The 12,850-nt window shown below is 41.1% G+C and overlaps 1 protein-coding gene across 1 annotated transcript in view; it reads right to left on the bottom strand.

The window, feature by feature from the left end:
• Nucleotides 1–10,691, bottom strand: part of l(2)37Cd (general transcription factor IIIC subunit l(2)37Cd) — a 52,434-nt gene extending 41,743 nt beyond the window's left edge. The window contains exon 1 of the mRNA XM_067146229.2: nucleotides 10,515–10,691. Coding sequence (XP_067002330.2) covers nucleotides 10,515–10,634 — 120 coding nt within the window. The 5' untranslated portion in view covers nucleotides 10,635–10,691. The remainder of the gene's footprint in view (nucleotides 1–10,514) is intronic.
• Nucleotides 10,692–12,850: the final 2,159 nt, after the last annotated feature.

Genomic DNA, 12,850 nt, shown 5'->3' with positions numbered 1-12,850 from the left:
GGGCCAAATATTCAGGACACATTCCTCACACGTAGAAGAATAAAATATGTTATATGGACATGGGTCTGGAAACATTTTATTACCATGTTTGAACTCATTTTCTAGAACTATACATAGTACATTAATCATGGGAAACACACAGGAACAGAACGTACCAGTATATAACACAAAACTCCTGACGATGACACTATTGTTTTTTACGTCCCTCTAACTACTTTTGGCGGTTTTCGGAGACGAGATGCCGGAATTTTGTCCCACAGGAGTTACTTTACATGCCAGTAAATCTACCAACAGGAGGCTGACGTATTTGAGCAACTTCAAATACCACCAGACTGAGCCAGGATCGAACCTGCCAAGCTGGGTTGAGAAGGCCAGTGCCTCAACCGTCTGAGCCACTCAGCCCGGCACATAAAACTCTTTCTTACATGAAATGTTCAAAATGCCCTATGTTAGTATTGTTACGTGTATATGCAACACTCTAGGGATACATCAGCGGATCTGGGACTCAATGCAATGGCGGCTTAATGCACAACAACACAAAGGCTTCTTGATACCAAACACATTGTTGTGCCAATGCCGGAAAGACAAACAGAACAGCTTGTTTGAAAAATGAAGGTTACAGAGTAGGACATGTATGCACCTAAGGAACAGCCACATCATCTTAATCTGTGGTTGAAGTTTGTCCCTCAATAGTATGCACATGTTTTGTATTACCTGCATGTACTACCTTTTCTTTCTTTCACTGTTTAAAAACTTCTTTGTTGTAATTGTGTAGTGTTCTCAGGTGGCCTGTTTTTTTTAAATTTAAATTTTCCAAATAGTGTTATAGATATAATAGATTTTATAATATAGTTACGTGCCAGGCTTCAGGTAGCCCCTTTTGGTATTTCCTGGAAGGGGCTAGCAAGTCATACAACCGGGTAGTTCCCCGCGGGCCTTTCTGCTTTCTGGTTTCCCTGTGAATTTTTGGGAGATGCAACGAAAATGTTCTGTCTCTAGCCATATAGCAAACTAGCTCACGTACCCGTGCTTCGCTACAGGATTCTCAGAAAGACTGACTTTGTGGTTTTCCTAACTGGTCAACATAGGTCATTACAAAAACGGAAGTAGGAATCTAGCAATTAAAAGCAATGTTCTCATATAAAATACTTGACCAAATGAAAAATAGCACATTTTATCATTTTTAACAACCAGTACTATGGTGTCGATCTAACAGTCCAAAGTTCCAGAGCTGGAATGACCAGGCTGCAGACAGCCGTGAACACTCCTCTGCCATTATTCCATTAAATATACACACTGCTCATTTCAATCATTGCCTCAAAGTAGGGATTAAATAACTCGAATGCTATGATGAACCAGTGTGTTACGTAGCAGTAGTATCAGAAAATGTATGAACCAGAGGAATGGCATGTTAAAGAAGAAAGATATCTAACTCCCCAGCTACTTCCCGTCAATATTCAGGCAGGCTGTTACACTCTCTACGACCGGGCGAGTTGGCCGTGTGGTTAGGGGTGCACAGCTGTGAGCTTGCATCTGGGAGATAGTAGATTCGAACCCCACTGTCGGCAGCACTGACGATGGGATTCTGTGGTTTCCATTTTCACACCAGGCAAATGCTGGGACTGTATCTTAATTAAGTAATTAGTGCCAAGGCCGCTTCCTTCACACTCCTAGCCCTTTCCTATACCAATGTCGCCATAAGACCTATCTGTGTCGGTGTGACCTAAAGCAAATAAAGAAAATGCTCGGTACGCAACAGTAATCCTATCTACCGTAGATGAGTGGCAATAGGAGACACAAAGCACATCATAACAAACAATGGTCAATGTAATGTTATTGTTGATCAATGTTATGAGCTTTCTATCTTTTAGGCCTTCACAATTAGTTTTCTTTCGGCTCTGTGATGTGTAAAATTATTAATTATAACTGGTACTGTAAAGTCAACACCTCCCTACTGGTTATCTGTACTTAGTCATATCCCACCACCCCACTTGAGGAGAAAGGAAGCTCTGCTGAGAGAAGCAAAGAAGATCTGGTCATCTCCCTCATTACCAGTTCACCAGGAATTTTGTCGTCTTTCATATTCATTTAAGCCTTTTGACTCAAAAGTTAAATTCTATTCATTACATGGAGACAGTTAATGTTTCGATCTAGGAGACCAGCAAGTATACTCGCTGGCCGACTCTTGAGGGATAATTTTAATCTAAACGAGAGCTAGCATAATGAGTGGTCAATTTCAACATCTGGAACAAATGCTCATGACCTAAATCCAACCCTGAAAATGAAGGGATTCGACCTCCCAAGAAAACTATGGTGTCGCCTCAAGAGACTGAGAACTGGGCATGGATGCTGCAATTTCTTACACCATAAGTAGGGTTGGATGGATTCTCCAATGTGTGAATGCAATGAAGAGGAGCAGACCATGGACCATGTCATCCTGCTCTGCCCTCTTCATGCCTACTCCGGAAGCCCCAGCGACCTGTTTCATCTTTCAAGTGCTGTAGAGTGACTGAAACACTTGGACCTGGACTTATAAATTTGTAGTTACAATCACCATACAATTAAATAAATAAATAGCGTAGACTGTAGTTCCTTATTCTCCGACTTAACATACCGATTTTCATTAAATTCTCTTTACCGGTACCAATTTTCTCGCGACTCGGCGCTGATATGAATATATTTGTGATCATAGCCGCTACGATAACAATGAGCAAGACATTAATGATTGGAAATTTAATACTATATATCTTTAGTTATGTAGTATTTATCAATATGACCTCTAATAACAAATATTTGAGAATAACATTTTAGGCCTTCCCCTAAACTACCATTTCACTCAGTGTGAATAAAATTATTTATGGCCTAGATTTTAGCAACTTATTCCCTGACTTCGCATACTGATTTTTTATTAAGATAGGACCACTAATAAGATAAATATTTGAGAATTACATTTTAGGCCTTCCCCTAAACTACAATTTTTTCCCAGCGTGAATACAATTATTTATATCCTAGATTATAGCGACTTATTCTCCGACTTCGCATACTGGAATTCATTAAAATACGACCTGTAATAACATAAATATATGAGAATTAAATTTTAGGCCTTCCCCTAAACTACCATTTCACTCAGCATGAATACAATTATTTTTAGCCTAGATTGTAGCGGCTTATTCCCTGACTTACCGATTTTTATTGAATTCTCTTCAGCCGTTTTCTCGTGATGCGTGTACATACATACATACATACGTACAGACAGAAATTACGGAAAATTGAAAAGTGCATTTCCTTGTTACTGTGGACATGACTGATACATAAATGCCATCCTTTTGAATTTCTCAGCAATGTACAGACAAAACTCTTATTTTATACATATAGATATTCCAGTTCACATCATCCGAGGTATAAAAAGGAGGCTAGTCACGGATAGTCAGTCAGTGTGGTGGAGACAATCTCAGTGTATTGGGGTTCAGTGGCTGGGCTGAGGTGACAGGGTGTTAGCTATCGCCAGTGTCCCACCAAGGTCTGAACGAGGAGTTATTGCTGCGTCGGAGTACTGTGTGTGTGTGTGTGTGTACTTCAGTGGACTGAGGACTGCCGTAGAATCAGCAATTGGAACAGCCATTGTGAGTGTAATTTAAAAAAATTATTTCCCTTACATCGCACAGACACAGATAGGTCTTATGGCGACGATGGGATGGGACAGGAAAGGCCTAGGAGTGGGCAGGAGGCAGCTGTGGCCTTAATTAAGGTACAGCCCCAGCATGTACCTGGTGTGAATGGGAAACCACGGAAAACCATCTACAGGGCTGCCGACCGTGGAATTCGAATCCATCTCCCGGACGCAAGCTCACAGCTGCACGACCCTAACTGCACAGCCAACTCGACCAATGTCAGTGTAATTGGAACAGCGTTAATGATCATTGTTAAAAGGAGAAATGTCCTGCTGTTTAACACTGTTGAGCTATTGCTGTTTAGTTGTTCACTGTGTTTGACTGTGTGAATTAGTAGACTGTCTCTGGAGTCGAACCAAGGAACAGTCATCGTGCGTTGTTGTAGCCAGTAGCAGTCAGCCCGCAGCTGCTGTGTGGCATGACTGGACTTGGAGAAGTGAAAGCAAGGTGAGCTTGTGAATAGGATTATAGCTCTCTCAGGTTAATTCCAACGAGCCAGGACTTCCTGCTGTGTGAAAGGAACAGTGACTTGTAAATAGACAGCAATTATTGAGTGTGGCCATTCATAGCTGAATAGAATTTTGTGTGTGTGTGTGTGTGCGCGCGCGCGCGCGCGTGCGTATGTGTGTGGGCGTGCATTACCTGGATCATCCTGAAATAAATTAGAGAAAGAAAACAAGACGGTGTTTTATTCGTAATAATATATCACGATGAAGGAAAGCTTATTATAACTTTCTGCTTCTTCTAACTTATATTTTTTCTATTAACAAATAAATTAATAAAGAAAAAGAGGGACATCATTGTTATAATAAGAGTTTGGACATTTTGATGCACTGAAATTCCCGAGTACTTATTTATTAAATTGGTACTTGCCTGTGCCAGTGTTTACCAAAATCCTTTCAAAGTAGGTTCAATGGCAGATAAAGAACTATTTATTAAATAATAAAATAAATTTATTTCCACTAATTGTGCATTATTCTCGCAATTGCCTCTCTCGTTTTCTATCCTCTCTGTCTCACTCTTGCACCATGCTCCTCCTCTCTTCCAAGATGCACAGCATTCTCTGCATCATCATCATCATCATCATCATCATCATAACCATCTTGAAGATACCATGCTGCATTATGAAGCACAACATAGCTGCTAATAACTGATAGTAGGCCTATCTTGTATGTGATTAATTGCATCTTTTGCTGAGGAATTGGGGATCATTGTTTTAGTTGAACAAAACATCTTTCTGGCGGGCTCTAACTTATGAATAGCTGGAATCTAACTGGAAATACCATTGCTATTAAATACGATTTTATTTATTATAGTATTAACAACCCTAAATACATTAACATTGATGGTTCATGGCTCATACTTGTAGATATGATATGGGCTATTGGGCTTATAATACCATAATGGTATTATAAATTTACTCATTTGGGACAAATATTTCAGGTTCCCTATGGGAATCAACATCTATATCATCTGATGGCCAAGCAGGCATCAATTTTTGGTAATGAGACGAAGTCTCTCATAGTGCATTGGCACTGCTGATGGCTCCAAGTAGCCTATGCAGTGGCCTCCACGGTATGCACTAGCCATGCATCTTGGTGGGTGTGCTAAGTACCAACTGATGAGTCCAACTTAGCACACGGAGGCAAAATGCTGGCAACCAGGAATGAGTTAGCTGGAAAATTTACAATGTCCAATAACGGACCATATTGGTATTATAAATTTACTCATTTGGGACAAATATTTCAGGTTCCCTATGGGAATCAACATCTATATCATTTTTTGGGCTTATGCCGTGTCAAGAAAACAAGGTAAAGTTTTGCAGAGCACTTTGCTCAGCGTCTTCAAAAGAAAATCTTGACTGTTCCCGAGGAAGTCTTCTACAATAATGAGGGTTTGAATTTAAGAATATTTTACTGTTGGAGAATTGTAGTGGTATGCTCGTTTGTCAAAAGGTGGCTCGCTGTATGCTGGTACAATGCTCCAAGCCAGAGCTGATGACAACATTAAGCCCCAAATGAGATGTTCTATCACACCGTGCATGCTTGAGAAGTATCAGAGAGGACATCAGACAAATCAGGGATGAATGTTTATTTGCTATTGGCTTTACGTCACGCCTACACAGATAGGTCTTATGGCGACGATGGGACTGGAAAGGGCTGGGACTGGGAAGGAAGCGCCAGTGGTCTTAATTAAGGTACAGCTCCAGCATTTGCCTGGTGTGAAAATGGGAAACCACGGAAAACCATCTTCAGGGCTGCCGACAGTGGGGTTCGAACCCACTATCTCCTGAATACTGGATACTGGCCGCACTTAAGCGACTGCAGCTATCGAGCTTGGTAGGGATGAATGTGGTAGAAGAAATAGAAACTAATAAAAGTAACGGAAGACATCAGGGTAGGATAGAACACAGCTGAAGAATGGAAAGAAAGTATATGGAGAAAACCAGCAGATGATGATGATGTGAGATAGTGTGAGGAGGGGGTGGATCATACCCGGCGTACACATGTATGAAAGTACGACATTTAAACATAACACATAGCTTGGAGTGATGTTAAATATCATACTTTCATACATGTGTATACCGGGTATGCCCCCTGTCCCCCTCTCACACCATCTCACATCATCATAATCATCATTTGTATAATTGTAATCATTTGTATTTTAATACTAATAAAAATAAGTCTGCATAATGATGCAACATAGTTTTATTTCTTATTTTGCTGAAAACAGGAAATTGGAATCTTTCCGGTATAATCCTCTGTCTAGCTCCTTACGGCTGTACTTCAGATGAAAGGGGACCTCAGTGACCTGCCAACAGGCAATGACAGAACTTCCCTTCTGTCAGCGTACAGTACTGTAGTCTATGAAATGTTGCTGTCTAGAATGTCAAGGCATGGTATGATTGCCTATTACGCATGTTCTTTCCCCCCTTGGTCGAACCACCCACCAGACATGACAATACATCACACATCAGTAACAACTCAGGTTTCCGTGAGAGCTGACAAACTATCCAAATGTTATAACAGTTGCAGTGTAAGTACAGTATTACATAGTGCATGTACTGTTCTGAGAACATGCCAGAATAGAGTTACGGCATAAAGAATCTCAATAAGTTGTCTATCAAAACAGCCCTGAAATTGATCTCTAAGTCACACCCATACTCACGTGTTGTTTGGAAATTGTATGGCCACATCTGAAAATGAAGTAGTTAGAGCAACTAGAAAAAATTAAAGCAATTTTTCTGAAAAAAAAGGGAAAGATTATGTGTCTTGAAATGTACACCTTCAAGGCTCGTGTACGAGTTAACATGTGAACCTTTCTTCGTAGAGGGCCTTCGTTATCACTTGCCGCTACCAATTAAGCCAACTTATTTGCAGATTGTAGAGAAATTAAGGGCAAAGAAGAGAGAAGAATAATAATGTTATTGATTTTACGTCCCACCAACTACTTTTATGGTTTTTGGAGATGCCGAGGTGCCAGAATTTAGTTCCACAGTTCTTTTACTTGTCAGTAAATCTACTGGCACGAGGTTGACATACTTGAGCACCTTCAAATACCACACCAGACTGAGCCAGGATCGAACCTACCAAGTTGGGGTCAGAACGTCAGTGCCTCACCCGTATGAGCTATTCAGCCCGGCACAAAGAAGAGAGATATATGTAGTGAATTTTACTCGATGATCTACAAAGACTGGCAAGGTATATGAACCCAGACACTTGGTTACATGCTTCGCCACAGCCTACATGGCTTTCATTATAAGTTGTGTAAAACCAAAAAGTTCCATCAACCAGTCACGGACTGTGTGTGAACGTTGCGGCAAGATCTGTGAAAGATACCATGCTATGAATTGTACTTGTCAGCACGAATCTCTAACAACCTTTCGCAAAGATGAATAATCTCTTTTTATTATTAATGTAAATTCCTTTTTGGCCATTGGCTGTAATAATTTTTTTAAATTATTAATACTGCCAAAAAGTAATTGTACAAAGAATGTCTCATATATGGAAATCCTTCACTAAATATTTACCCCATGACATGTTTTGACAGTTTTTGGCTAGTAATATTATTAAAACATAAATACATCAATTACATACAGTGTATGTACATCGCACACAACTTTCTTTATATGATCACTGCGCTTTGTGAAGTCTTTTGTTTGTAAAATGTAGAATTTCTTGTGAGAATGTAGAACCTATCTTTTGAGATATCCTTTGCTTTCATTCATTATAGATACTCCTTGCTTGTAAAATAACATATTACGATAATGCATTACGGCATGTTATAGACTTGTGCTCGTAACTGGTTAATTAATGGTATTATTGGTCCAGGGGTGATGTTATATTTTGTGAAATAAAGCACCTGTACACTTTTAACCTCCATTACTTGCTTTGAACCGTCCGTGCCAGTCGTGGACAAAGATATTCAGACTTCACAGACACAGTACTTGGCATTCTTTGGCATCAGCTCTGTACCTCAGCAGGTAACAAAAGACGACGTTCAAGCACAGCGCCTGAATATTCAGACTTCGCAGAATACACTCAACATTCTTTTGTATCAGCCCTGGACCTCAACAAAAGATGACATGTTCAGGCGCAATATACCACTCATGAAAGCCATGTCTGCAACGATATAGTTGTCATATTAAGAAGGTTGTTAAGAAAGGTTACAGATCTCTTAACATGGTTATAAGAGTATTTAGGGATTGTAGTAAGGATGCAAAAGAGGGGGCGCATAAGTCACTGGTAAGACCCCAATCAGAATATGATTCCAGTGTATCGGATCCACACCAGAGCTACTTGATAAGAGAACTGGAAAAGATCCAATGGAAGGCAGCACAATTTGTTCTGGGTGATTTACGACAAAGGAGCAGTGTTATGAAAATCTTGCAAACTTTGGGGTGGGAAAACTTGGGAGTAAGGAAACGAGATGCTCAACTATGTGGTATTTTTTGAGCTCCCAGTGGAGAGATGGCATGGAATAACATTAGTAGAAGAATAAGCTTGTGCAGAGCTCTTAATTGTAGGAAAGGTCATAATATGAAGATAAAGTTGGAATTCAAGAGGACAAATAGGGGCAATTATTTAATTATAGGACGAGTAATAAGGGATCGGAATAAATTATCAAGGAAATGTTTGATAAATTTCCAAGTTCTTTGAAAACTTTTAAGAAAAATCTAGGTAAACTATCTGCCACCTGGGTAACAGCCCTAAATGCATATCATTAATGACTGATTGGGTATGGACATATAGATTTTGATGGTTTTTTTTTTTTTTTTTTTTTTGCTAGGGGCTTTATGTCGCACTGACACAGATAGGTCTTATGGCGACGATGGGATAGGAAAGGCCTAGGAGTTGGAAGGAAGCGGCCGTGGCCTTAATTAAGGTACAGCCCCAGCATTTGCCTGGTGTGAAAATGGGAAACCACGGAAAACCATTTTCAGGGCTGCCGATAGTGGGATTCGAACCTACTATCTCCCGGATGCAAGCTCACAGCCGCGCGCCTCTACGCGCACAGCCAACTCGCCCGGTGATTTTGATGTTTTAGGCTAAAAAAACTTTTTATAACTGTCACTGAATTTTACTACTGATTTACATTAAAGCCATCATGATCTTGTTTTTAAAACAGAAATTAGCAGGAATTTCACTAACTCTAATGTGTGTCGTAATCAAAAACTTATCTTTTTAGTTTGAGTAGTACGTGACTTTTAACTTATACTGCTAATAATAAGAGTTGGCGTCTGACATTTCTTAGAGGGAGGTCCGTTTACTGCCTGCCAAGGCGGGATAAAGGGAGTGGCTGTATGGTTGCCATGGAAACGAGGGTGGGGCGACTGCGGTTGCCATGGAGATAAAACTTCAGGGCAGTTCGTCTTGCTGGAAGTTGCCAAACCTGTCACTGTCAAGAACCTGATTGTTTGTATAAGAGTGATCGCAAATGGGACGACACCGCCTGGCCAGGTAGTCTACAACAGATCACAGCGGTCAGAATGAAGGAGGGAACAAGTGAGCCGGAAGCCAGGGGTAAGAGTATGTAGAAAGGAATGCTGGAATGTGGCAACATCGTGAAATGGCTCGTGCAGTGCTCCTCCCTACAACCTTACCTGTCAGACGCCAACTTTAGTTAAGTCTAGTATAGTGCCTTATTTCTGCTTGGAAGAATGTTTTGAAAGTAAAGGTTTGTAGGCCTACTTTCTTTTACTGGAAACAATTGCGTTTCTTTTCGACTACCAAATCATTAGTCTTAGAGGCAATGTTGTTTGTAATACACACTTTCCCAGACCTTCTCATTATGTATGATGACCTTCCCATTGTGTAAGCCTATATCATTCATCTCGGCTACTGTGACTAATGTTTTGTACCCTGATTGTTTTGATTGGCAAAGCAATTTCTACTGTACATTTTTGACATGCTGTCCACTACAATAATTGATAAAGAAAAAAGAGATCAATTATGCACCCTCTTATGAATTATACAGCATACACTTACAGACAAACTTATAAAGTTCTATTGACAGATTTAAAAAAAAAGTCTGATGTCAGAACAGATCTTCAGATTAGAGCTATAGGCTAACATTCAAGTCGTGTAATCTGATAACACGTAAAATAATAATAATAATAATAATAATAATAAATGCACATACTTATCTACTTTTACTCATTACTTCAAATTTCAGTTTACAGAACATAATCGTAATTATATTCTCAGTTCTGTTATAGGCAACTAACACACATTGGAAATTCCACCTAATCTATATTAAATTAACGGTTAACAAGAATTAAATGTGTGCATATTCTGGAGAAATGGGAGCCTACAAGTTTACTAATGTGCATAAAAGGCCTACCGTCGAAATATTGTGTATTCCTCCTAACGTTCTCAACATGTTTTCTTCGTTAACGACCACTCCTGGGTATTCCACACAAATAAACTGTTTTTTAAATCCACTCGGCTCTTCGTGGTCCATTTCGAAAGTGTCAAATACATCTGTCACATACTATTACCCACTAATGCATCAAACATATACACTGGTAAAGCATGGCAGCATTAATAACAACAAACACAATATAAACAATCTCACCAACATCCTTGCATGCAGAGTAGCCAACCCAGAAATATTTTCTCCGCTCAAATACACTGGCAGAGCCATCTACAGTTAAAGCCAGAAGGTACGCTTGGCAAAGCCACCGCCGTCTCGATCCTCCTATACTGCCTGCTCTATGCGAGCCTTTTTGCGACTACGCTGCGACAAAATTTCTCCGCTAGATGGCAGACATAGACGCACAATGGTCTAAACTGATTCTAATGACGACAGCCTACAAAACACTATGCAGTATGGTCATATGTTCACTTAAGCTCGTAAATTACATCAGTAATATTAAATATCGGCAATATTATCTGCACGAAGTCGCAGTTGGCCTCTTCATGCACAATTTAAAGATTTTCCTGGACGAAGGCTTGGAGTGGTACCGTACTTTTTGTGTTCTTGCCAACGCAATATGAAATAATAGAGGTCTTACGACATCTCCTCTCCGATCTCCGTAGTGCGCAAATCACTCATCCCAATCTTTTTTTTCTCGGCCGGGTGGCCCACATCTCTAATCGCAGCCCAGCCGAGCTCAAAAAAGCACAAATAGGCAGACGCCTAGTTGGCAGTCGCCTCCCCAATACCATGCCCTACGTACTCCTCCCCTGGGTAGATCTCTCTATCCCAGAGACTGAAATTCAGCAAACACTTAAATCACAATATGCTCAATTTGTAAAATCCTTTCGAGTAATAGATGGCCGAACGAAGAGACCTTCAGAGCACCTCCTACTACAAGTCAGGACCGACCAAGAAGTGCACCGCCTAATACTACAGGGAGTCAACCTTCGGAACTACAACTACGTAGTAATAACTCCGCCACAGAACATCATAGATCAACTGCAAGCCAAACCTGAACTAATTCCCATCCTCCACGAGCCTCCAATAAAGACTAAACCAATGCCACTTTCCCTCCCTATCACAACCACTACCACAACCATCATAACCACTACTAGCACCCTTGCCACAACCATAACCACCATCAGCACACCTTGCCACTCCTTCCCGGTCATGACCTCGACCCTCCCCCCCCCTCCCATCTACCAACCCCCCAGTCCACAGCAAACAACGTCCGACATAACTCTGCAGGACTATACCGCTGACCAGGTTACACCATCCGAACAAGAGTACTACACCGACCGAGCAACGCCGACCGAGCAGCCACCATCTTCCATGTCCATCCACAGCTGTGTACTGCGAGGCATCAACCCGGACATCCCTACAAGAGCCATCATTCAGGAACTCCGCACTGCAGGCATCCCAGTGAAGAAGGCCATAAGGATCCGAAACATCCACGGCCCTACCTATATGGTCCGCCTGCAATTACCATCAGAACGAGATGTACAACAACTCATCAACAACGGAGCACAAATCTACGGAGAATATCACCGAGTGGAACCCTCCTTTTCACCACCCCCATCCACCCGCCAACCATCAGCCACTATGCATCCCCGCCCCCGCCCACCCCCTACACAAATTCCACCATATCATCAAGCTCTCCCACCTCTCCCCCACTCTAGCCCCTACCAGCCGCCCATACCCTCACTGGATCTCCTCCACTACCTCATCCTGTCTCTTCACAACTGTACCACCACTCTCCACCTCCTAACCTCACACATGCTCCCAACCATGGTCATCCCACCTTACCCACAGTCAAACCTAATCCCAAATCACATATACTAAAATTGTAACCCCTAGTATAATACCAAAATTGTAAACCACATGAAAATCGCCATTGTATCTATGTATAACCAATGTATCTCTAAATGTAAATATGTAACACCATTGTATCTTACCTAATAAAAAGCACAAGAGCAGATACTGCACACTTAGCCAAGAGGCCAAACTCCTTCACATCTCCAAATCCAAAAGCTACTTCCCTCTTAACTACAAACCCCATCAAATCCCCAAACCCCGCCAAATCTCCTGGCCAGAGAGAAGGCGTAACCTTCTAGGTGGCCCGCCCCTCCCCTTCGGGGAGGGGAATGAAAACATCCCCCTTGGTCCTTGGTCTTACGAACTTGGCGAGGATAATATCACTAACATTTTGCTAATGTTCTTTGACCTCATACTGTAACAAAACACATACTGAAAGTTTT

This window comes from Anabrus simplex, chromosome 4, assembly GCF_040414725.1.
Source record: "Anabrus simplex isolate iqAnaSimp1 chromosome 4, ASM4041472v1, whole genome shotgun sequence".
In the NCBI taxonomy this organism is placed as follows: Eukaryota; Metazoa; Arthropoda; class Insecta; order Orthoptera; family Tettigoniidae; genus Anabrus; species Anabrus simplex.
Note: the sequence above shows the minus strand (reverse complement) of the source record. Positions and strands in the feature narration are given on the sequence as shown.